We start from the raw sequence: 27037 nt of genomic DNA on the forward strand, positions 1-27037 counted from the left end.
CTCGACAGTATTTATTCCATTATCAGCAGTTCTTTTTATAAATTAAATCTTATGTTTTAAGTGGCTGACAGAAGAAGAGGATGAAGGAGGAGAGCGGGGCTTCCACTCATGATAGAGGCCTCTAGAGTCCAACCCAGGTGGACATAGGACTGCTCTTCTTTCTCTTATTCTCCCATCTGCTCTTTTTTTCCCATTTATTGTCCACTTCTTTTCACATTTAATTTTCTCCTCTGTACTTTCCCCCTCTCTTTTCTCTGACCCTTTCTCTTACAAGGATATGCCTTTTGATATTGTTAGATCTATATTTCATTACTACAGATCCTCCCTCCATTTCTGTGTGTGTACATAGACACACACATTTAAAATTTCTATCTTTATTTTGTCACAATTTTAAAATGAAAATAGTGAAGGATTTTTTCTTTTTGTTTTTGATAAGGAGCTGGGTAAAGAGCCTCACAAATCATCTGAGAGCTTAACAGCCCAGGGGTGTCATTCTCATCTTCCTGTCTGCTGTGGCCTTGGAGACCTTACTAAGCATCCTTCAGTAAGCTGCCTTTACTTCTTGCTTCCTAACTCCAATTTTGGTGTCTGCTTTCTGAAGTCTTTTAGTTCCTAGAAATAGGAATCCCCTCCTTCACCCATCTATAATGTTCTCACAGAACAGAGCGAGTTAGATTATTAATTAAGGCTATCTCAATGATAATTCTTTTATCAAGGATTAATTATTTTCTTATACATAAAATCATTCATATCATTTCTATGCTCAAAATTCTTCTTTGGTTCCCAGTTGCCTAGCAAATAAAGTTTAAACTCCTTTTTTTTTTGGCATTAAAGACATTTCATAACTGAAAGCTCTTTTTCTTCCTAGCTTTGGTTAATACCATGTGCCTCCCTACCTTCTTTACTTTGGCTAGACCTGGCAATTCTCCGTCCCTTGAATATGCTCTATGCTCACCTACCTTTATGCATGTATTCCTTCAGTTTCCAATGCCTTAAATGCCTTTCTCACCTTAAATGCTTTTCTTTGAAAGCCCAACTAACATGCCACCTCCTCCAGGAAGCCTTCTCATGCCCTTCCACTATGTCAAAGGTAATGATCTTTTCCTGAGATTTTACATAACACTTTGGTCTGCACTCCTTTCCTATACTTATCATGAAATAGAAACATTACAGATTTATCCATGCATATGCCCTTTCTCCCTGGGCAGGGCTGGGACTGTGACCCCCATGGAGAACAAGGACCATACCTCACCCAAACGGTTCTCTTCACCCTGTGTACACTTAATAAATGTAGCTGGAGATCTTAAACTAGGGCAGAAAAACAGAAAAGTACCTCATTTTTGCCCTCTACCAATACTCCTAATATGTTGGCGTAACCTCTGCATCTCTCAGGCCCTCAAGTTTCTTGTCTATAAAATGGAGAGGCTGATCCTCCTAAATAAATATCCCAAAGAGCTGTTATGAGGGAAGTGCCTTACAAACCTCAAAGTGCCAAATAAATGTGAGTTATTATTGGCCCCAGAATGAGTTTATGCGCTCGGGAAGGCCTCTATGGATCCAGGATATAAAGGGCTGGATAGAGGAAGAGGAGATATTTAGGGTGTGCCAAGAGGAGGGTTGGCACCATGTTTAGGAAGTCTCCTTGCTCCCAAGGAGTAATAATATGATTCCTCCTTCTCTTATCCCTTTGGGGCTATAAAATGATTTCCTCACAACCCCATGAGGTAGGCAAGGCACGTTTTATCATCTTAATTTTATTGATCAGGGAAATTGAGTTTGGTGGATAGTTGAATTTGGTGACTTTGGATGGTTTTCCAGAGTCTAAGCCAGAAGAAATGAGAACAATTCATCTTACACTTAGCTGGGAGATTCTGAGGGGAGTTGTTGGAAATTTCTGGGTTAAGTTTAGTTTCAAGGACCTGAGAAGCTTTTTTATTTTAAACTCTTTTACCTTCAGTTTTAGAATCAATACTATGTATTGGTTCCAAGGCAGAAGAATAGTAAAGATTAGACAATGGGGTTAAGTGACTTGCCCAGGGTCACACAGCTAGAAAGTGTTTAAGGCCAGATTTGAATCCAGGATCTCCCCTCCCTAGGTCTGGATCCCAATCCACTGTACCAGCTAGTTGTCCCCTCCTTTTTGTTTCTGTATCCCTGTTGCTTAGCACAGTATTGACACATAGAAGGCGCCTAGTAAATATTTGTTGATTAATTGCTCAATACCTTGAAAATCATCATTCTAGTTCCCTAAATTTTCATAATGGCTTAGCCCATTTGGCCACTTTGTGAGCATTTCTTCCTGATTCTTCATCATAAATCCCTATCTGTTTCCTTTCCAAACCAAGCTCAAATTCCCTCCCTTTAGTGCATTTAACATTGATTAGTAAGAAGGATTTATGGCCTGTGGAATCAAATGGATTTGGAGTCAAAGGATTCAAACTCGAGTCTTGGCTCACCTAGTATGTGATGTTGGACAGGTCTCGTACCTTCTCTGGACCTCATCTAATCTATTAAATGGGGAGAACAATGTTTGCACAAGGAGGCTCTTGTGAGGAAAGCCCTTTCTAACCCTTCAGGCATTTGAGGAATGAAATTGTTATCCTTGTCCCTTGGTGATGAGGTGAAAAGCTGTAATCAACGTTTCCCAAGATTCTAGCAAAGCTTTGAATTCTTACAAGGATAGTAGGAAAATTGATCATGGTACCCTTAGGTCAAATTAGAACTGTTTGAATGGCTGGACTCCAAGGCTGGATGGATGTCAACCTGGAGGGAGTTCTCTGGGCTAGAGATCCAGTAGAGTATCCCCAAGAGTGTCCTTGGTTCTGAGTTCTTAAACATTTTTTTATCAGTCTCTTAGATAAGGGCTAGGAAGGGAGCCAAGTGCTTTTGTGGAAAGAATACTAGATTTGAACTTGGAAGACCTGTATTTGAGTCCTAACCATTTATCACTTGTGTGACCTTGGGCAAATCACAACCTCTAAGGTTTCCTCATTGAAAAATGAGGAGTTTTTTCAAATGACCTCAGCTCTCTCCATCAGGGATAGTGACTCTGTACTTATGGGCACAGCTTTCATTACATTAACTCATTTTTATGGGGGCTTTGCCTTCTTTTAAGTATTTTTATACCTTTTTTCCTATATTTGTCTTGTATTACTTTTTACCTTTTTTACTATATTTTTATTAATTTATTTTTATATATTTACATATTATATAAACATATTAATATATTTATATTATTATTAATACATTGTCAAGTTATTAACAATCACTGTATTACTTTCTTAGACTTTTGTTTAGTTGTTTCCATTTTTTCCTGACTCTTTGTGACCCTGTTGGGGTTTTCTTAGCAAAGATAATAGAGTGGTTTGCCATTTCTTTCTCCAGCTCATTTTTACAGGAAAGGAAACTTGAGGCAAACAAGATTAAGTGACTTGCCCAAGTTCACAAAGCTAGTAAGTGTCTGGGGCCAGAATTGAAGTCAAGAAAGATGAGTCTTCCTGATTCCAGGCCTGGTCCTCTCTTCACTATGCCAGCTAGAGGCTTCCTAAGGGCACTAGCCATATCTCTCCCCCTCCCCTTTCAGACTGTAAGCATCCAACTCCCCTATTTTTGTCGAAGGAATCATTGTTCTTCCATTCCTGCAGATTTGCAGCCTCAGACTCTTCACTCTCCCTTCCTCACCCATCCGTTGCTATTTCTTTGTCAGTTCTACCTCCTCATTGGTCCCTTTTGCCTCCACTCCCATGGCCACCACCCTAGGTTAGGCTCTCATCACATCTTGGCTGAACAATGACAGCAATAACCTCCTAGCTGGGCACCTTACCTCAAGTTTCTCCCTTGTCTAAACCAGCTTCTACCCAGCTGCCATATTGATATTCCTTACGTACAAGTCTGACCATGTCATTCCCTTGCTCAAAAGACTCCACTGGCTCTCTGTGGCCTTCAGGAACAAATACAAAGTCTTGTCTGGAATGTAAAGCCCTTTATGGCCAGGTTCCAGCCTCTCTTTCTAGGCTCACTGAACATTTCTCCTCTTTCCATATATCATGCTCAGTTAAGTTGGCCTATGGTCTATTCTCCATTCATTTCCCATCCCTGGGAGTCCCTCCTTGTTTTCTCTTCTGGTGGTCCCAAGCCAAGGCTCAGCTCAAACACTCCCTCCTATGAGCCAGTTGCTAGTGTCCCTTCCCATGAATTTGCTCCATATTTACTTGGTTTCTTAAAAAATTTTTTTTTTACTTTCTATCTTAGTAACAACTCTCAGACAGAAGGGCAAGGGCTAGGCATATGGGGTTAAGTGACTTACCCAGGGTCCTATGGCTAGGAGGTCACTGAAGCCAAATTTGAATCTAGGTCCTCCCGACTCCAGGCCTAGAGCTCTATCTACTGTGCTACCTAGCTGTCTCTCCATATTTACTTTGAATATTTTGTATTTATTTATCTGCATTATATTGAATTCACCACCCACTCCAGTAAAATGTGAACTTCTGTAGGATAGGGTTGTTGTTTATGTCTTTGTATTACCAGGACCTAGCATAGCATCCGAGACATACAGCAGGTGCTTAATAAATGTTTACTGAATGAGTGGATGACTGAAATCCAAACTCAGACTGGGGGGATTGTGCATCTCACTCATTAGAGTTGAGGTACTCTAAGAGTTAGGATCATATTTTCTTCCTCAAATGGTGGGGTGAGGGGGTATCCTCTGATAGCAGCAATTATGTCTTTTTAAGCTTTTCTCTATCTCCCCAGCATCTATTCCAGAGCTCTGCCTATCCCATTTCACCATTACCATATGGAAAAAAAAAAAGCAGGTACTACAAACTGAATAATGCCAAAGTTACAGGAAATGAAGGTTTTAGAGTTGGAAAAAAAATGTCATCTACCCTTTCATTTTACAGGTCAGGAAACGGAGGTCTATAAATGGAGGTTAAACAACTTGCCCCAGGGGAAAGACCTAGAAATGAGCACAGGTGGCAGAATTTGAACTCAGGTCTTTTGACTCCAAATCCAGTGCCTGCTCAGCCAGGGTCTGGCCTGCCTTATCCTCTTTTCTCCCTTCCCCCCCTCTGGTGGGCTTCTTGCCTGGCCATCCTGCAGGCACGCCTCACCTTGCACGTCAAGCAGAGCCACCACGCGGGTGCCCTCCACTTCACAAGAATAGATGCCGCTGTCACAGGGGAGGGCAGGTTTAAGGATTAGCTTGGCTACATTCCAATCCTGCTCAACAATGATGCGCTGCCCATCCGCACAGACCTCCTGCTCATTGATCTTCCACGTGGCCTGTACAGGCCGGGAATACTGGCATATGAATTCGGCCGTGCTGTTCTCCTCGACGGTCAGGTCCTTCATGGCACTGACCACTTCGACGGTGGGATCTGTCGGCCAATATGTCAGGAGGACATGCGTTAGTGGGGCGGGGCAGCCGCCGCCTCCCTCCCCCCCTCCAAAGAGACTGCTCGAAGTGACCGTTAAGCCTGGGCCTGGCTCGGGTTAGTGAATTTAGTGGCAGGTGAGCTAGCGGCAAGCTCTATGCGTGCACGGGGGCAGTTACTGAGGATGTGAGGAGGTGCCAAATAGCCTTCTATGCTGGGGGTACACAAGATCTCCAGATGGGGGGGTACAATTTACCAGCTTCTCCTCCTCCTCGAGACTCTGCCCGGCTCCCCTGAGAAAGTCCACTCAAACATAGCCCGCCTGCAGGGGGTTGGCTGCAAGGGTCTTACACATACATTTCTTAGAGGAGTGTACCATGAACAATGAACACCCAGTACTCCAAGCATTATCCTTTATGAGATTTACTAATAACCACTTGAAGTAGAGGAATATGAGGAGTTTGCCTGGACCTCGTTGGAGGGAGAAGAGAGAGGGTGGAGGTAGAGACACTTTTATAGACAACACATGAGTATGTAATGTGGGGATGAAGGAAAGGGATTCTGGGAGATGCAGGACAAGATTTGAATCACACAGTAGCACCCAGAGCATGGCACATCTTGACAGATGCCTCCCCTGGCAAATTCGGATATTTTCCAGTTGTCTTATTGCTCTTCACCTTAAACCAATATGTATTCTGCTTCCCTTTTGCCTTAACCTTAGAGTGGCCAATATCAGCCAGGAGACTCGGGGGAAGCTGAAATTCTAGATCGATTTGAGATGGAACTATATTTTACATGGATGGCTGGCCTAGGACATCAGAGACTGCAGCCTCTGGAGCAGGTATGGCCTTAAGGAAGGGATCCCCAAGGGCCACATGCAGCCTCCTTGCCATGTATCTGGCCCCCACTACACTTTCAGAAGGGGCACCTCTTTCATTGGTGGTCAGTGAGAGGAGCACTGTATGTGGCGGTGCTGCAAAGTATGGCATTGCTCACGTACAGTACTACTTCCGGTGACATAATCCTTTGCGTGGCTCCTTGTTCTGAGAGTAACTGAAGGAGAACGAGGCGCTGTGCAAAGAATTATGTGGTTGTACATTGAAGATGTCAGCATGGTGAGCGGGGTCTGGGGGAGGAGATTCCGCCCTGTGTATACTGTTGCCAGGTATAGTGATGGCAGTGATGGGCCTGTGCAAGGTGTGACAGGCCCATCCCAGTCAGCGCTGCAGCCTCCGCTATCCCAGACAGCATATACAGATTTGTTCATGGTTTTTTTATAGTCCGGCCCTCCAACGGTCTGAGGGACAGTGAACTGGCCCCCTGGGTAAAACGTTTGGGGACCCCTGCCTTAAGGAAAAGGAAATGCCTTCAGTAGGAAACTTCAGACAAGAAGCCAACAGTTGCATCTTTGAGCTTGTTATGGGCCTGGTACCCCTTTGTCCAGGTCTCTGCATTGCCTGCTTGAAATGCCCCAGAAGCAGACAGAAGTGCTGCTCGTGTGCACATCCTCAGTCAAAGTGTGTCCAGGACAATCCTCCAAATGTCTTCTCTGGCTAGGAGGTGGCAGAGAGAGAAAAGACCCAGAAGCCCAGGAATTCAGGACCTCAGGACTACCTACTGTGGTCCCAGCAGCTCACTCGGTCTGCTCCAACTATGATTGTTGCAACCGCACCAACCTCAATCCTGCAGCCACGGAATATCTTCGGCTGTGTTAGATAATGCCGAGGGCTTATTGCAGCTCTGGCCCTAGAGTCATTATTTACTGCCTTTGGGGATGTAGGGTTGGTTGGTGCCCAGCTCCCCCCCATCCACTGATGCTGCTGACAAGAAGATAAAAGGGCACAGAAGCTCTTCAGCAGATGTGCCAGGGGTTGGAGAGGAGGGGAGGAGCCTGGAGGGCTGCTCTCCATGGTCCTTAGATAGGAGCCAAGGCCCATGTTTTCTTTGCAGAACCCCAGGAATCAGATGGGTTGCTTGGCCTGGCCAAGCACCAACCTATGTGTCTCAAGCCTGAAAGAAGTCAGGATGGGGCAGAGAGATACCAGGCACCAGGCTTCAGGAAAATGGAATGCATTTTCTAGCTTTTTTTTGCTCTTTTTTTTTAAAGTTTTTTAAAAAACTCTCACCTTCCATCTTGGAGTCAATACTGTGTATTGGTTCCAAGGCAGAAGAGTGGTAAGGGTTAGGCAATGGGGGTTAAGTGACTTACCCAGGGTCACACAGCTGGGAAGTGTCTGAGGCCAGATTTGAACCCAGGACCTCTCATCTCTAGGCCTGGCTCTCCATCTACTGATCTATCCAGCTACCCCCTTGCTCTCCTTTTTTATGGAGTTTCTTTGGAACTCTGGGTCATGGCCCAGGACATGACACCCAGTATTTTCTGAGACAAGGTACCGTGTTCTCTGAACAAAGGGAGACTTGGTGCTGGAATGACATTTGGATCAATGCACACTTAAAACCAGACAAACTTATCCAGTTTACCAACTTCTCCTATTCAAGACTCTTCCCAGCTCCCCTGGAAAAGTCAACTCAAACATACTCCATCTTGCAGGGTGTTGAAAATAAATATTTTAAATAAATTTAAAAATACTCTAGGATGTAAGCTTACAGGACTGTAAGCAGAATGAGAGCAGAGACTATGATTTCTCTAAATCTAGCTCTTCCACTGACTAACAAAGAACTCTATGACCAGTAGACATTCACATTAAACCAAAAATGAAGAAAGGAATGATAAGCGGATATGCAAAGGGGTTACTGGATGAGGAGGCTTTCTGGCCATCCAGAGTATTGGCTAGAGGGCTGAATAATCAGTCCCTCTCTGACAACTCACAGTCCTACCACTTCACTTGGGACTTCCCAAAGTTAGTGATGTACCACGATCAATAGCTTCTAAGGTGCGGGCAGCAAATCTAGCTTGAATCATACAGATAAGGATCTCTGAGGCACTAAAGCTTAGGGGTAAACCTTCCACCAAGCCCTGGGGGTTCCCAAAGGTCTTTAAACAAACGCCTGGCAATTCCCCAATTAATGCTAACATTGTAGGCAGTGCTAGGACATTTTCTGCCAATTCAGCCAAGAGCTAATGTCTGGCTTAACGTGGATCATTTTAAAACTTCTTTATAGAAGAGGATACATCCTGCCCAAGACAGGAGGTGCTGGGTTCAAATCTAGCCTCAGACACTTCCTAGCTGTGTTGACTCTGAGCAAGTGACACCAATTGCCTGGTCCTTGCCACTCTTCTGCCTTCCAGTACACAGCACTGATTCTAAGAAATCAGGGGAAAGGAGGAAGAGGAGCAGAAGACAGGTTACAGCCCATATTTGGGTTTTGTTCAAGCCAGATCTTTGGTTTATTTTCAGAGCAATATGGTATGTGAGGCAGATGTTCTCAAAAGGCTAGACTGTGTGACTGACTCACTTAACTTCTCAAAGTTCCAGGCAACTCTCTAGAAGTACATGTTGTACAGAGGGTGGCAACCTGCACTGGCAGGTGTTTCCTCACCAGGGAGTTCCTTATCCAAATGGAATTCAAGATGCATTCTTTAGTGCCCAGTTCAAGTCTTGCTTCCACCAAGAAGTTTTCTCTGACCGTTGCAGATTATGGTGATCTCTCTCTTTTCAGAATTCTCAGGGTATTTGTAAGTACTGTCACAGGATGAAAAATTTTATCATACTCTCTTCCAGATGAGTAGAATAAACATTGCTAGATGGGAACAGAGACCCAAGAAGATAGCATCTAGCTGCTTCTAGGCATGTTTAAATTATTCACATTCTGGGGCACTTAATAAACTGACATATGAGTCATTATTAGTGATCTTAGTAAATGAGGAGAGGCAGCTAGTTGGATCAGTGAATAGAGAGCCAGGCCTAAAGATGGGAGTTCCTGGGTTCAAATCTGGCCTCAGACACTTCCTAGTTGTGTGACCCTGGGCAAGACACTTGACTCCAATGACTTAGGCCTAACTGCTCTTCTGCCTTAACCAATACCTGAAGGTATTGATTTTGGGCTGGAAGGTAAGAGTTTAAAAAATGAGGTAGAGTCATAAGGGTGAAGAATAAATGTTCCCTCCCAAAGGGGAACAGAATGGAATCTGCTATCGCCCAACAAGCTTGATTTCCACTCTTAATTAAATTCCTAATTTCAATTCCTCATAAAATTCTTAATCTAAATTCCTAACATTATTAAAGGATATGTGAGTGCTTAGAAAAGGAAGTAGTAATCGCTAAAACCTGTGAGGGTTCATTGATTATAGGTCATGCACAACTAAGTTCATTCACTTCTGCCAGGGTTATTAGAGAAGCAGAACAGAGGAATACAAAGACCTAGCATACACATATGCCAATAAAACATTAATCACAGTCTTTCATATTGCATTTGTGGATAAGATTGAGAAATGTGGGCTAGATGAGAGTAGGTAGATTTAGGCTTGGATGAGTAGTTGGACTCAAAGAATAATAATTAATGATTTCATGTCAACCTAAAAGGAGGGCTCTAGGTGAATGTCCTATAGATCTGTTTTTGGTCTTATGGTGTTCAACATTTTTATCAGTGGCATTAAGGAAGGAAGGCATAGAGAGCACACTTGTCAACTTTCCGGTAGAAAGATAAATTTATAGCAGCCATAAAGCTGAGAAAGGTAGCTAATATAGTAATTAACAGAATAATAAGCCCCCCAAATATTATTGAAAGACCACAATGGTAGGCCATTTTTAATAAAATGAAACTGAACAGGGGAAAAATACAAAATTTAGACTTGGAACTTTAAAAAATCAACTTTACATATATAGGAGAATGAAGACATATTTAGAAAATAATTGCTGTGAAAAGGATCTAGAGATTTTAGTGGACCATAAGCTCACTTTTAATCAAGTGTGACATGACAGGCCCAAAAGTTAATGCTATTTCAGATGACATTAAGAAAAGCAGAAAAGACAGGAGGTCCTAGGTTCAAATCTGGCTTCAGATAATTCCTAGCTGTGTGACCCTGGGCAAGTCACTTGACTCCCCATTGCTTAGCACTTACTACTCTTCTGCCTTGGTGCCAATATACAGTATTGATTCCAAGATGGAAGGTAAGGGTTTAAAAAAAAAAAAGCAGAATAGTCAGAATGTGGGAGGTGATAGTTTTGCTCTATTCTGTCTGGTCAAACAACATCTGGCATACAAGCATACCTTATTTATTTTGCTTTGCTTCATTGAACTTTGCAGATATTGTGGGTTTTTTTTTTTTTTTACAAATTGAAAGTTTGTGGCAGTTCTGCATCAATCAAATCTATTGGTGTCATTTTTCCAACAGCATGGGCTTACATTGTGCCTTGGAGTCACATTTTGGTAATTCTTGCAATATTTCAAATTTTTTCTTTAAGTCTTTTATGTCTTTTATGGTGAGCTGTGATCAGTGAGTGATCCTGAGGTGTTTTACTGTAATTGCTGTGGGCTGGAATAAGATAGTGAATTAATCAGTAAACATTGTATGTGTTCTGACTGCTCCACCAAATGGCTGTTTGCCATCTTTCCCTCTCTTTGGGTCCCCTATTCTAAGACATAAAAATATTGAAATTGGGCTAAAAATCCTAAGTGTTCAAATGAAAGGAAGAGACAATGGATGTGGCAAATTTCATTGCTGTCTTATTTTAAGAAATTGCCAGAGCCACCTCAGCATTCAGCAATCATCACCTTGGATCAGTCATCAGATACATTGAGGTAAGACACTCCACCAGCAAAAAGATTACAACTGGCTGAAGGCTTGGATGATGGCAAGCATTTTTTAGCAATAAAATATTTTTAACTGAGTCAGATATGTATTTTTTAGATATAATACAATTGCATAGTTAGTAGACTACAGTATAGCATCACTTTTACATGCACTGGGAAATCTCAAAATTCATGTGACTCACTTTATAGTGACAATCCCTTTATTCCACTGATCTGGAATTGTACCCACAAATATCTCCCAGAGATGCTTATACTTATTATGTTCAGTTCTAGATACTTTTTCTTTTTCTTTTTTTTTTTTAAGGAAAGTCCTAGCCAAGCTACCTTTGTCTAAGTGTGTAGAAACAAGAAGAATCAAAGTTTAGATTTCATAAGTAGTAGGATAGAGTGAAAATGATATTAGAAATGGAATCAGAGTCCCTTCCAACCCTGACCCTCTGGCATTAGGAGACTGCAACAGTCCCTTCTATCTCCAAAATGAGTGATCTCACGATAAAAGGCCATTTCCTGTGTGTGGAGGTTGGTGGGCTCCTCTATGGAAACTCATGCAGCACTACCCTTCCCAGGGCCCTTTATGTCTGTTGTGTCGGGCATCTGGCTCCCATCTTCATACACGTTCAGTTCAGACTAACCTTGTCCCTTTCAGAATTGTGTTTCTGTCCCAGGAGTAGGGCTTTGTCTGTGGGATGCCTGGGAAGGCCACTATTGTAGTTAAAGAAAAGCCTTTCTATGGGCTGTTGCAGCAAATGAAGTCAGGCAGATCAGGGAGGGCCACGCCTTAGATGAAACTGACTCAAAATAGAGCATGAGATAGAAGCTCTGCAGTTCCCCCTAGAGGACATAACCAACATGACACCACATGTTGAAACCAACCAGCCCTTTGTACTCCTTATGCTCTTATCATGGTATGGTCCACGTTGGATGTATTAGGGAGTTACTGCTAAGATCTTTGCTAATATCTTCTCTTTCTTTCTCATGAAGGGGTACAGAGGGTTCTGGCTTCTCCAGGGCAAGGCAGGTGGCACACAAGCCCTGGCTGAAGACCACCATGTCAAAATTGAGGGGTTTATCACCAGAAAGATGGCCACTGAAGGATGGATTATTTGTGTGTGTGTGCTTGCTTGCAGGCTCTTTTGTTTTTGCCTCAGAAAATAATGAAGCTGGACTACTAGGGCAGGGTGGGGGTGGGTTGTAATCCATGCCAAAGAAGAGAGTATCCATACTAGTAAAACTAGGATCTCTTCAAACACTTAAATATGGCTTTTATACATTTAAAAATGTATAAATTTCCACATTTAGGTCACTGGATTTATAGTGAGAAAACACAGACATGAGTGTGGGTTCTGTCGTTTACTAGGTATATGACCTTGGATAAGTCGCTTTGCCTTTTTCCTCACCTATAAAATGGGAGATAAAAGAGGCTCTACCAACGATACAGGAGTGTGATGAGGAAAGCATTTTGAAAACTTCAGAGTAAATGGAAGAACATCACCAGCTCTTTCTAGTTAGGAGAGCAAGGATCCTTATCTTAAAAAAAATTAAAAAAAAAACAAAAACCTTACCTTCTGCCTTAGAATCAATACTGTATATTGAAGGTTTGTGGCAATCCTGCATATTGGTTCTAAGGCAGAAGAGTAGTAAGGGCCAGGCAATAGGGTTTAAGTGACTTGCCTAGGGTCACACAGCTAGGAGGTGTCTGAGGCCAGATTTGAACCCAGGATCTCTTGTCTCCAGGCCTGGCTCTCCATCCACTGAGCCAGCTGCCCCCAAGAATCCTTATGTTAAGGGTGACACTTCCTTCTTCTCAGTCTCCCTCCCTCCTTCACTGGAAGAGGTACACACATAGACTGAGAAAGCCATCTAATCCAGTCTCGTTTTACAGATGAAGAAACAGGGCCTGAGGAACTTAAGGGACATGCCCAAAGTCAAGTTGATAGAGTTGGGATTTGAACCTGGGTCTTCTAACTCCAGGGCTTTTTAACACCAAATCAAACCAGGAGCCTTTTCTCTTCTGCTTCAGGACCCCTGGGAAAAGGGGGAAATAATGAGGAGGAAAGCAACCAGGCAGTAAAATAATGGATTTGGTGTCAGGAAGCCCTGAAGTTAAATCCTGCCTCGCATGATTACAAACTCAGACACAGACTAGGTAGCTTGAAACTGAGCAAGTGACGCAGCTTCTCTCAGGCCAAGTTTCCTCGTCTGTCAAATGGGGACAGTAATAGCATCTCCCTCCCAGAGCCGTTACAAGGATCGAATGAAATATCCAATACAAATCAGTGCTTTGTGCACTCTATAAATACAAAGAATTATGATTATCCCGCTAGATTTCTAAAGTAGAGTTCCATCCAGGTCTTCTTCCCAAGACAGAGGACACAACCCCAAAGAGGTTTATGCGGATGTGTAGGGACAAAGGCGAACCCTGACGCAGAAGCACCAGCATAGAGGGCCAGGTGGGGGGATGCTGGCAGGAGGCCAAAGCCCAAGTACCTTTGATTAATAATTTAGCTGAGGACACGAGAGACCCTGCACGGAAGGTGATGGTCCCTGAGTCCTGGGGCCCCAGGTCCCTGAGCGTCAAGGTGTGGACTGTCCCGTCGTGCACCGAGATGGAACTGAAGGGCCCGTCCTGGAGCAGGGTCCCATCCAGCCACCAGCGGGCCCCGCCGATCCCCCTGGCAGACAGCTCACAGGAGAAGGCAGCTGCCTCGCCCACAAAGACGTCGACATTCTGTAAACCGCGCACTAGCTGAAATTCCTCCTCTGTGTGACAAAGTGAGAACAAAGGGGAGCGTGTGGGCTGAGGCCTGGCCTTTCATATGGCAGGCTCTCAAGACATTCTGGCTGAATGAATGAATGAATGGAAAAATAGGATGATAGTCATCCGAGATTTGACATGGGCTGTACTGAAGGGGTTCCTCAATATTTGCATAAAGACTACATGTGTGGTCCAATATTCTTTATCTATGTTAACATGGAGAATAGTAATCAGTAGAATATACATTTTTTTTTAGTAGCCTGATAATTCCTTAAAGACAATGATTATTTTATTTTTGGTTTTTGTGTCTGCAAGGGCCTATCAATGTTATGCCAGGACGAGACCCTTAATAAATGCCTTTTTTAAAAAATCCTTACCTTCTTCTTAATATCAGTTCTAAGACAGAAGAGTGGTAAGGGGTAGGCAATTAAGGGACTTGCTCACAGCCACACAACTAGAAAGGGTCTGAGGCCAAATTTGAACCCAGGTCCTCTTGAATCTAGGTCTGGCACTATCCATTGTGCTGTCTAGTGGCTCCAAGAAATGCCTACTGAATTAATGAAATAATCCATGGATACATTCATTCATTTATTCAACAAAAACCTACTAGGTTACCCCGAATGGGGAATGTCCCCAAAACACTCACATTTGCCTTTGAGACACACTGTAGAAAGAATCATTTGGGCACCCATTTTGCCATCTAAATTTATTTTGCTTGGGTCAGTTTTAAGCTGCCCTTGCCTACCATCACACAGATACACACACACACCTCACTGCAAGGGGATGGGGAGAGGAAGTTGGGGGGTGGGGAATGGTACCCTGGAATTAGAAGGTCACAGCAAACAAACCATGAAGTAGACGTGTGGAATTCAAGAGCTCTCCAAGCTGAAAGAACCTTACGAGCCATCTAGTTACCCTTCCTCCTCCATCCCCACCAGCACCCAGTACAAAAATGCCTTCTGCAACAACAGAGCACCATGGGAAGAATATTAGACTTAAATTTGGGGGGCTGGGGTTCAATCTGGCCTTAAGTATTTACTGTGAAATTGTAGGCAGGTAACTTCACCTCTGATCTTTCAAGTACTAAGCACAGTGCCTGGCACATAGTAGGTGCTCTAATGCTATTATTATTGTTATTATTATGTATAAAAGGATGATGAAAACACTCTGCAGGACTTTTTTTTTAAGGTGAAGAAAGTGTTTAAAGCATGATAAAAATGAGAGATATTCCCATGCTGAGGGCTCACTTCCTGACAAGGCAGCTGTTTCTATTATAGCACATTAAGCTCTAATGATTGGAAATGCTTCCTCATTTTGGGCCCAAATCTATCTTTTTGTAAATTCCAACCACTGGCTGAAATTCTGCTATCTGGAGTGATTCCCAAGAAGTCTATTGATATCTTCTATTTGAAAACATTTCACACGCCCCCACTGACCCTTATTTTTTCCTAGCAGATTGGAAAGACTCAGGAGTTATAGTTTTATATCCTGGCTTTGCCACTTTCTGTGGAACCGTGGATAGGTTACTTTCTTTCTCTGGGTCCCAGTTTTCTCACCCCTAAAATGGAGATAACTCTAGTACCAACTCTTTTGTAGGAATCAAATGAGATAACACTCATAAAGGGCACTGCAGGGTTTGAAGACTCAAAGAGTTTCATCAATTTTGGCATAAAAACTATTTATGTTAAGGTCAAATATTTATAATCTGTGCTACCAGAGAGAAAAAATAGTAGCCAGTAGAATATAAGAAGACCATTAAAGATTCTAGAAACATTAGCTTAGATTATTATCATTATTTTCCCATCAAGATACCTAAAGATGGGGCATTTCAATTCTATTTCCTTTCATGTAACCCAGCACACATAATAGGTGCTTAATAAATGCACATGGAATGATTGCTAAGAGCGTTAATGTTGTTGAGTTGAGTCTGCTGCTTATTGAGCCACTTGAGGCTGCAGATTATATTTTCATCACCCAAACTAGCTTAGTGACATGTGAAAGTGGTGATTTGAACATGTGTGCCCTTTCTTCAACATTATAAAAGATATTAAGACTAATCTCTAGAGCAGAAGTTTTTACCTTTTTTTGTGCTATGGAATCTGGTAAACCTATGGATTCATTCTCAGAAAGTGTTTTTAAATGCATAGAAATAAAATACATAAGGTTATGAAAGAAACTACATTGCAAAATTATAATTATTAAAATAATTTTTTAAAGTTCTTGGACCACCTGAAAGTCATCCCACTTTTCAACTTCCATTTAGGTGTTATCTTCCTGAATTAAAATATAAGCTCCTTGAGGACAGGCACAGTCTGTCTTTCTGCTTGTGTGTCTCCCATCACTAAGCATAGTGCCTAGCATGTTGGAAGCACTTAATAAATCTTTGTTGCTTTAACTTAATTATTCCTAGATCCTTTAGAGTAATAGTATATACATATGTATATATATATTAGGTTCAGAATAGCCTTTCCTTTACCCCATAGGAAATGTAAAACATTGTTAAAGGGCTCAGCACAGACCATAAATAATTCAGGAAACACATAAAGGACCCCTTTGGGGTCTGTGGATCTCAAAGGAAAAATCCTATTCTAGACGGATAACTTATGGTATGGTAGGTGTTGGAAAATCTGTTTTGAGTCCTGGCTCTGACATTTACTAGCAAAATGGTCCTAGGAACAGCATTTCTCTTCCCTAAGTCTCAGTTTTCTCATCTATAAAATGAGGATAAAAATACATATACCACTTACCTTATAATATTGTTGGGAAGAGAGTGGTCTCTTAGCCACCATCTACAAAGTACTCCTTCAAGGTAATCTCTATTTGCTGAAATCCTTCTCTTGCTTAAAGGCCCAGCTCAGGTTCTTCCTCCTTTATGAAGCCTTCTCTGATTCCTTCCCCAAACCCCCAGCTTACATTGACCTCTCCCTCCTTAGAGTTTGTGGAATACTTTGTGTGGCTCTTACCTTTGGTTCCATCACACCATTCTTTGTATCATGAGCTTTTTTTTTTAATATGTCATATTCCCACCCCCCTTACCTTACCCCTCCTTACCCCCATCTGCTTGTAGACAATATTAATTCTTGAAATTATGTCAATTTTCTTTTTTTTTTAGGTTCCAATGGGCTTGCATGCAGTAGGCACTTAGAAAACAGAAATTTTACTGAATTGAATTCCTTTCAAAGCCTTACAAAGGACTTGTTCAAGGTCCCATTGATAATAAATGTTAGAAGCAGAATTTGAACCCAGATGTTTGGACTCCTGCCCATACCTCCCATAGTCCCAAACAACAGCTTATCTCCCTGTAAAGATATCCAATGGATCAAGCAAATCTCTTGATCAAAATCTTTTATTGTTTTGATTTTTCAGGGATCCCTCCTTTCTTCCTACATATTCACAAACTATCCCTTTAATGATGTGCTCTAGAATTTTGCCAGGAATAGAAGCCAAGTATCATGAGATTTCTATCTTCTTCCATTTGTATAAAAATTGGGGCATTTTCCCTTTTCCAGTCCTAGGACATCTCCACACCAAGTATTTTTTAAAAAAGGTCTTGAACAAGAACCTTGTCTATAGTTTATGGGAAGTCTCTAAACAATTAAATCCACAGCTTCCCTCTCGGTCATTTACTAACTACATAGGCACCCTCCACCTCAAACCTAGATCTAATAGACTGAGCAATTCTTTCTGCTAAGGTTCATGATGCATCTTTGGAGTTGACAGCTTGGAGGGCAACCACATTCTCCCACAAAATGTTTCTTAGTGCCTCAAGTAGAGGAAAAATCTCAAGGAAACCTTCAGTCTAATTCTAAGTATTGCAGTTGTTATATCCTTAAATAATCTCAACAGAGGGACAGCTAGGTGGCTCAATAGATAGAGAGCCAAGCTTAGAGACAGGAGGCCCTGGTGGGTTCAAATCTGGTCTCAGATACTTTCTAGCTGTGTGACCCTCGGCATGTCACTTAAACCCAACTGCCTAGCCCTTACTGCTCTTCTGCCTTAGAACTGATACTTAGTGTTGATTTTAAGCCAGAAAGTAAGAGTTAAAAAAAATAATCCCAACAGAACCATGCTGCTGGGGCCACTGTAGGACAGTGACCTTTGGATATCAACATTTGTCTAAGAATGTTGAACTCATGACACGGCCCTTCTTTCCTCCCCAACCTGTCCCTCTCACCATCCCAGGCTAACCTTGTATGGAGACGGTAGCTGTGCTCTGCTTGTCTCCAGCAATGCAGGTATAGGCACCAACATCCTCTGGTTCCAAAGTGTGGATGACGAGCTCTGCCTGGGTGCCCACCTGGCGGATCTCGTACTTGTCACTGGCCTTCAGAACCTGCCCTCCTTTCCTCCATTCCACAGGGGTGCCGGGCGCAGAAATTTTACAATGCAGGACAGCTGTGCTTTTCTCTGTTGAAGTGACATCCTGGAGTTCTTCTTGGAAGTGTATAGGTGTTGCTGCTGGAGGGAATGTCTAGTTCAGTTCACTTCAAAAATATTTATTTAAAATATCTCCCTTAGAAAGAATGCTAACCACATTGAGAGAAAGAACTATGGGAGTAGAAATGCAAAAGAAGAACATATGACATCACTTATCACATGTATATATGGGTACGTGATTTTGGGGTTTAGGCTTTAAAAGATTGCTCTCTAGCAAAGATGAATAATATGGAAATGGGTATCAAGTGATAACATTTGTACAACCCAGTGGAATTGTTTGTCTGTAGCGGGAGGGGGAAGGGAAGAGAATGAATCATGCAAACATGGAAAAATATTTTTAAATTTAAATTTTAAAAATATTTTCTTGTAATTGGGTTTGATCAGTGTGTCACAGATTTTGTTACTCTATAAAATCATATGATCACAAATTGGTAGAGAATGTTTTTAGAAATTTTCTTATTCAATCCCTTCATTTTACGTGTAACCTATAATATACTGTCTCCTAGTCTAGTTTACACAGACCAGGTTCAATCTTGGCAATACATCCAAAGATTAATATCTCTTTGGCTTCTTCCCCAGAGTTTGCTCTGAGAAAATCTCTGAATAGACTAATCCAGGTATCTACATAAGTAAATTTAAAAATCCCAAGATGCTATACAAGTATTCAAGGTGCCATTGTATATGTTGAGTACAGGACAGCTTTTACTTCACTTTATAGAAAATACAGAATCATTTCAAAGGATTTACAAAAATCCATAAATAATTCAGGAAGCGCATAAAGGATTCATAACAATCCACAGCCAATCCTCACCATTTCCCTTCCTGTCTGCTGAATTCCACTTTCCATTTGTAAAAGAAATTGGGACATTTTGCCTTTTCCAGTCCCAGGAAACATCTCCTGTTCTCTGCCATCACTGAAAGACTACTGACAATGGCTCAACAATTGTCTGCCCCCTTCATGGCTGTTAGCTTCTTCTTTCTCCCTAAAGTGCTCTTCCTTCTTTTGGGGTTCCCATCTATTTGTCCTGGTTGCCATGCCTCTAGGCTTTCCACTTCCTAGTCTAGGACAGAGACAATACTTGAATACTTTGGGTACACAAAAGCGTTGCTTGGTATTAGCAGAAACACAAGCAACCCAAACTCTCTGCAGACTACTTCTAAATCCTCCTTACAAGCCTCCACACTCCCTTGAAGGAAGATTCTCAGACCTCTGTCCCCTTACTGGTAACTCCGTTGGGCTAATTCTTGTGGAAAATATATTACTGCCATACTTTTTCCCTGCGCTGGTATCAGTCTCTAGGGATTAATGAATTTTATATATGCAATATAAATAAGTATATAAAATAAATATATATAATATAAATATATAATTACATATTGTTATATGCCCTATAGATAAATAAATATATTTTATGTAATTTATAACTATAATATACAGAATAAATAATATAAATATATTCTATATTATATATAGGGTGGGTGTGTATGCATTTAGAAAATGTCCTGCCTTTTCAACAGAGACAGGGTGATACTACAATAATAATGAAGATGATAATTCTGAGACTCTTAGAGTGCCTTCTATGTGCCAAGCACTTAATAATTATCTGATTTGATCTTCACAACAATCCTAGTAAGTAGCTATTGTTATTATTCCCATTCTGAAGCTGAGGTAGAGGTTGAGAGACTTGCCCAAGGTCACAAAGCTAGTGTCTGAAGGTATATTTGAATTCAAGCCTTCCTGATTCTAGCATTTTTTTTTTGAGTAGGCATGTAGTTCAATTGACAGAGCTGTTGAAGTGATAGAACTCTATCCACTGCACCAATTGGTTGGCTGCCTTCAATTTTTGTCTTTATTTTATCTGCCAACTTTAGTTAGAAATGAGCACACTTCTGACACACCCAAATGGAAATTGAAGCAAATGGAGCAGAAATCCATTTATTTTCAATCCCCTAAAATAAAAAATCCAGAGATCTAATTGGTTCTAATTACCTACTATGTTGGGGTTCCCCCCCCCAGATTCATCTCACTCCTTGCACCTCTCTAGTCATTTGGGCCTACTAGAGTACTTTATCTGTGTCTCAACTAGAGCCCCATTAATCTCTCCATTCATCATATTTGTTTGTGTGTACATATATATCCCCAGTAGGATCTTAAGATTCTCGATATCAGGGATTTTCTTTTTTTTTACTTTCTTTTTCCTACCATCACACACATAGTAGGTATTTTGCTGAACTGAATTCCTTGCCAAGACAGTTCATTCCACCTAGACTTGTGGTTACTCAACTGTTTTATAAAAAGGCTTTGACATGGGATTTTGTCTATAGCTTACTGAAAGTCTAGACAAAATTAAGTCTATGGATTCTCCCTCATCCATACACTTATTTCATCTCCATCCTCTACCTGGAAAAAAAACACAAAACATTTCTCCCCTTAAATTAATGATGTATCCTTTAGGGTTAACAACTTGGAAGGCAACCATATTCTCCCACTAAATATGACTTTGTGGCTAATAAATAGGTAAGATCATAGATTAGACCCAAGTGTGACATTTGTCACATATTTAAGGGGTCTCATAACCATGCTATTTCCTCAGGCCATGTTTCTGGGGATTCAGATCCCTGAGAGGAGCATTAAATAGGTTCATTTGCCAGTAGGACACAAAAACCATCCAAGGATTCTGCCCCGTCACCCCTCCACTCCCACCCCCCGCCATTTAACCTTGAATGGAGACGGTGGCTGTGCTCTGTTTGTTTCCAGCGATGCAGGTGTAAGCTCCAACGTCTTCTGCCTCTAAGGTGTGGATGATGAGCTCTGCCCGGGTGCCCACCTGGCGGATCTCGTACTTGGCCCCGGCCTTCAGAACCTGCCCGCCTTTCCTCCATTCCACAGGGGTGCCGGGTGTGGAAATTTCACAGCGTAGGACGGCTGTGCCTTGCTCTGTTGAAGTCACATCTTGGAGTTCTTCTTGGAAGTGTACAGAAGGAGCCGCTGGGGGCAGATTTCCATTTAGCATCAGTTCAACTTGCATTTATTCAAGACATAACTTTGATGTGGCTGAGACGAGCAAGTCCTGACTCCTGCCCTTCCGTGATATCTCTGAGCACTTCAATTCATGGGCACAGATCGGAAATTCTCTCTGCTCTCAAATCACTAGCTAGCTTTCCCCATCCATCCATCCATCCTTTCACTTATCCCACACCATAGCACCACATAGCCCAGGGCAGTAAAGACCTGGCTTTGAATTCTGCATCCGCCCCTTGGTGGCTACAGGCAAGCCAGCTAAAATACTTAAGCTTTGGTTTCCTCCTCTAAAAAAAATAGTACCTATAGGAGCTAGCACCCAGGGTTGTTGTAAGATCAAGATTATATATGCATAAGATTATATATGCATATATAATCTTGATCTTATTATATATATTATATAATCTAATATTATATATATATAAAATCTTAAAGCACTAAAAACATGCCATTCTTTTATTTTTCTTATGGTATGATGGGAAAAACACTGGACTTGAAGTCCCAAGACCTGAGTTCCAGCCCTAATTCTGACTTTATTTTTGCATAATCCTACACAAGGGACAGCCATCTTGAACCTTAATTTCTGAATCTTTAAAAGTGAAGATAAAAACCATTTGTGTTATCCCTTCACAAAGTAATTTAATTGCTATTTAAATGTGTTGTTTTTATGACATTTATAGGAAGATCTTTATCGGCAGAATTGTTACTATTGCACACATAATTTCATTCTCATAGGATCATCGATGTTGCACTAGAAGGGACTGTAAGGGTCATTAAGTTCCACACCTTCAGAAGGAAGGCAGGTAATTAGAGGCCAGACGGAGATCTCAGAGCCCAGAAAGAGATTTTTTTACTCTACTCCTCTTATTTTCCCCATGAGGAAATTGGGGTCTAGCCAGGGGTTTGGGTTGACCTGAGCAATAGGTAAAAGAGGTCGGATTTGAACCTAGGTCCTCTGTTCTAGGAGATGCTATTCTAAGAGAAGGAGCTAGTGCCTAATGGGCCAGGGTGTCAGAGGGGCACAACTGAGACTTCCCGCAGACACAGGGGAGAGGGGGCAGGTGGCTGACCTGTGACGCAGAGCTGGGCCTCTGAGCTGCTGGTTCCCACGTGAAAGCTGACCACGCCGGCGTCCTCTACGGTCACCTTCCGGAGGGTGAGTGTGTGGACGGTGCCACGCTCCGCAGTGATCTCGTTCATCTCATTGGACTGGAGGGGCACCCCACCCAGGCGCCACTGGACCTCCTGCCCCGGGGCCCTTGACAGCCGGCACACAAACTTGGCATCGTCGCCCTCACACAGCTTGGCGTCCTGAAGGGGCTCGACGATGCTGACCTCAGGAGCTGGGGGGTCACGGGGAGCAAGATATCAGTTCACTGAGCCTGGAAGGGAAGCCCCCTGGCCCTTCTCCCACCAAGCTGGGCACTAGCTCCCAAGGGCAGGGCTGAGGTCTGACCCACGAGCCCTGGGACTCTCCATGGGGAATGGCCATGTCTCCTCTTTCCTCTGCATGGAGGATGGCGGACTCAGAGACCAAGCTGGAGGAGATACACTTACAGCCTGTCTAATCTGGCTCCTCTCATTAGACAGGTGAGAATAATTCAACCCCTTTGGGTTTAATCACAGTGACCTGCCCAGGATCACACAGGAGACTCACACCCAGTCCTCCTAACTCCTGTGGCTCCCAATTGGATCCCAGGAGTCTACCGAATGTCTGATTGAGCTAAAATACCATATTAGGACAACCAATTGATTTTGCATTACTTATGGGATTTTGAAGATCCTAGAGGAAAAAAGAATTGTATTTCGTATACAATAATTTATTCTAACCCAAGAAAAAATGACCAACCCAGTTGGGAAGTTAGACCCACTAGATTTAGAATCAAGATCCTGGCACTTAATAGCTGTGTGGCCTCGGACGAGTCACTTAACCTTTTTGGCCCTCTCCATCCTCACCAGTAAAAAGAGATCTCTCGGCTGTCTTATAATCATGACATTCTAGGACGCTGCGATTTTCTGAGATCACTTCTAGTTCTAAATCCTAGGACTTTGTGCATTTTTTTGGCCATTGGAATTTGGGGCAGGGGAAGAAAAAGCAGAGGGAGCCTTCTTTCTTTGGCCTCTGAAAATAGCTCAACGTGGTCTATTAAAGCCAGATGTGGATTCCCTTGGTGGTAGAGGAAGCAGCGGCGTGGAGAAGGGAAAATGGAGACGGTACAGAGAAGGTGAGGAGCACAAGGGGGGCGGGCCGTGGGGTGGCAGAGATCACTTCCTGCTCACCTGTGATGCTCAGCGTGGTGGTTGTCTGCTGGTCCTTGGAGTCACAGGTATAGCTGCCAGCATCTGAGGGTTGCACGTCTCGGATGACCAGCTCCACCACAGCCCCGTTCTGCCTCATCTCATACTTGGCGCTGGGTTGAAGCCGGACAGACCCCCGTGTCCAGAAGACTGGGGCATCAGGCTTGGTGAGCTCTGCCTGGAGAATGGCCACAGCTCCCTCTGGGGCCACTTGGGGCTGGAGCTTCTGCTTGAAGAGGGCTGGGGCAGCTGGGAATACAGTGGACAGACCAAGTCACTCTCAGGGTTGAGACTAAGGACAAGACACACTGACCACAGATGGAGTTAGAGCACGGAGGGGGCAGGATCTGACTGGCCCCGACACAGCGCTCCGGGGGCAAGTACTGGTCAGGCTCTATGTCAGTCCCAGAAGACCAACTGCCTCCCACATTCCTACAAATGATTCTGGGGTTCAGAGTCATATAATCATAATATATTAGTGCTGAAGGGTACCTTGAAGATCATCTTGGCCAATTTCATTGTATAGATGATGAGATGGAAATTCAGAATAAAGGAATGGCTTGTCTAAGGTCACATAGCTAATAATGAACAGATTTTAATCAGATACTGTGCACTTCTGGGTAAATCACACAACTTCCTGGTGACTCAGCTTTATCAACTGTCAAATGGAGTTAATGTTCCTTTTTCCAACCTAAATTCCAGGGTTATTGTGAGGTTCAATTGTAAAGCTCTTAGCTTTAGCAGACACTGGATAAAAGATCGTTAAAAAAAAAAAAGATGCAAAACTTCTTTGGAAGATGCTAAATTTTTTGCAAATATTTGCACTGTTAAGATTCTTTTACTTGGAAATCATGCTAGGTCTACCCAGTCAATTAGTCAATTAATAAACATTTGTAAAGTGCCTATTATTTGGCAGGTACTGAGTTAAGTGCTAGTCTCTGAACTAGAAGGGATATTTCCTTCCTCAGTTTCCCAGGATGCCATGTCTACATTTTTCCTTTGCCCCTTCAGTTTAATTTGTGTCATACCTACTTGGGAAGTGTCTTATCATCACTAATATTAGAATATAAACTGCAAGGCAGGGTTTGTATCTTATAACATCCTTGTTATCACCAACACCCAAAAAAGGGTCTTACATACAGCAGACACTTAATAAATGCTTGTTGAAATATACTGAATCTCCCCCCAGAAAAAAGCACAATATCCTGTACCAAAGCAAAAGACAGTTTCTGCCCTCAAAGAGCTCACACTAAAGAGAAGGGCAAAATGCAAACAGATGTATAGAAAATTAGGAATGAGTAGACCTTCCCTCAGCCCATCTTAAGCCTCAAAGGACCCACATCCTGCCTTCTCCTACCCTGAATGGTCAAAGATGCTGTTGTCTTTTCCTTGGCACTCTCGCATGTGTATTCACCCTCGTCCTCAGCGGTGAGGTGGTGGATGCTCAGGGTCTGGATGGTGCCCTGTTGCTGGAGCTCATACTTGGCGCTGGGGGTAATCTTCTCCCCACCCTTCCTCCACTCCACCTGGGCCCCTTCAGAAGCCAGCACACAACGGAGTGTGACGGTGGATGCTTCCTTGGCCTCCATGTTCTGCAGCTTCTCTGAGAAGACAGGCATTGGGACTGGAAGAAAGGAGGAGGCTTAGGGGCATTGATTCATTGAGTTTTGGTCCCTCGAGCCTCTGAGAGGACATCTAGCTCCATCCTCCTCTCCAATCCCCTCCGGCCCCCCATTTTATAGATGAGGTCCACAACTGTGGTCTAGAGACAGGTAGTGACTTAGCCAGATCACAGAACTAGCAAGTGGCCGTGCCATGACTTAAACCCAAGACTTCTGACATTAAATCCAGGGCTTCCACCCATCTTGGGATTCAATTGCTCTCTTGTCTGCTCACTCTTCCCCTGGGCAGATCATTATCACTAAACTACTCTCAGGAAAAATAATTCTACCTCTTCTGACCAGTGGGTATTTTCCACTCAACAGACATTTATTAAGCATCTACTACATGCAAAGATATGAGCCAAGGGATATATAAAGGTTGGCTTGACAGATCCATTTTCAAGGAGCTGACAATTTAATGGAGAGTAGCAGAAGACCAAACAACAAGGACTGTGTGCTTAGCACAGTCCCTGGAATACAGGAGGTGCTTATTAAATGTTTATTGACCAACTATGAGTGAGGAAGATGGAGATAAGAGCAAAGGAGGCAAAGTTAGAAATCTGAGGAGAGACCATTTTCAGTCACTAGTTTTATGATATTTTTGTTGATGTTGTTAAGTCATATCCAACTCTGTGACTCCATCTGGGGTTTTTCTGGTTAAGACATAGAGTGGTTCCGCCATTTCCTTCTCTAGATTATTTTACAACTGAGGTAAGTAGGGTTAAGTGGCTCACCCAGGGTCACATAGCCAGTAAGTATGAGACTAGATTTGAACTCAGAAAGAAGAGTGCCTTGTCTGGAGTCAGGAGGATTCCACATACTATGGCACCACCTAACTATCCTGTTATATAGTGCTTTAGGGATTGCAAAATGCTTTACAAATATCTCATTGGAGATATGCCTATTATTATCCCTATTTTATAGATAAGGCAAATGAGACTAAAGAGAAAAGTGATTTTCCCAGGATCACACAGTCAGTAAGTATCTGAGGACTATTTGAATTCAGATCTTCCTGATTCGAAGTCCAGTGCTCTAGACACTGTCCCATCTAGCTGCCTGGGAAAAAGAGGAAAGTTCTTCACTGATCGGATTGGATCCAGGTTCGGATTTGAATCTCTGTATATACCTCACCTTTGCATAGTGCTGAAGGGTTTTAAAAATACTTTCCTCATAATAACTCTGAGACAGGTAGTACAGGTATTATTTCCTCCATTTTAGAGATGAAGACATTGGAGTTCAGGAAAGTTGTGACTTCTCCAGAGACCTATGGTTTTAGGTCTTCTCTTGTCAACTAGACTATCAACTCATTGAGTGCTGCACTTGCCTTGAGGGGTGTGCTAGTAAATATCAATGGGGAGACATGGGTAAGGAATGTATGCATGACCCACTTTTAAATTTAATCTGCATTTCTGGCATTTTCCCATCACTTTTAAGTCTAAACAATCAATAAAATAATAAATCAAGCCTTGATTTATAGTATTCCCCATTTCTGAGGTGTAAGTATTCCTTTTGAAAATTTAATGATCAGCTCCAACCTCTAGCATAGCACTATTCTCCTGGATTGTCTACCTTAACTAGAGGTCTCTCTTGCCACATTTCTACACATTGAAATCCTCTTCCTTAAAGTTCAGCTTAGAGGTTAACTTTTCCGTGGTCTTCTCTGATTCCTTATAACCCACCCAGTCTCTGAGCTAAAAGGGATCTCTCCTTCCTCAGTTTCCCAGGATGCCATGTCTACATTTTTCCTTTGCCCCTTCAGTTTAATTTGTGTCAT

The 27037-nt window shown here is 42.5% G+C and overlaps 1 protein-coding gene across 35 annotated transcripts in view; it reads right to left on the reverse strand.

Annotated features, from left to right (window-relative positions):
• OBSCN (obscurin, cytoskeletal calmodulin and titin-interacting RhoGEF) overlaps window positions 1-27037 on the reverse strand; it is a 328849-nt gene that overhangs the window by 132708 nt on the left and 169104 nt on the right. For 30 of the 35 annotated variants that reach the window (XR_008913488.1, XM_056805136.1, XM_056805153.1 and 27 more), the window contains 7 exons: window positions 24960-25226; window positions 23585-23851; window positions 22375-22647; window positions 21002-21271; window positions 18034-18303; window positions 13578-13850; window positions 5112-5378 (listed from right to left, as the gene is read on the reverse strand). Coding sequence is in view for 34 of the 35 variants with exons in the window: in XM_056805136.1 (XP_056661114.1) it covers window positions 5112-5378; window positions 13578-13850; window positions 18034-18303; window positions 21002-21271; window positions 22375-22647; window positions 23585-23851; window positions 24960-25226 (1887 nt within the window). In the remaining variant the exon portion in view is untranslated. The remainder of the gene's footprint in view (window positions 1-5111; window positions 5379-13577; window positions 13851-18033; window positions 18304-21001; window positions 21272-22374; window positions 22648-23584; window positions 23852-24959; window positions 25227-27037) is intronic. The other 5 variants (XM_056805149.1, XM_056805127.1, XM_056805151.1 and 2 more) reach the window with 3 other exon arrangements.

The sequence above is a fragment of the Monodelphis domestica genome, chromosome 7 (genome assembly GCF_027887165.1).
Source record: "Monodelphis domestica isolate mMonDom1 chromosome 7, mMonDom1.pri, whole genome shotgun sequence".
Lineage (NCBI taxonomy): Eukaryota > Metazoa > Chordata > Mammalia > Didelphimorphia > Didelphidae > Monodelphis > Monodelphis domestica.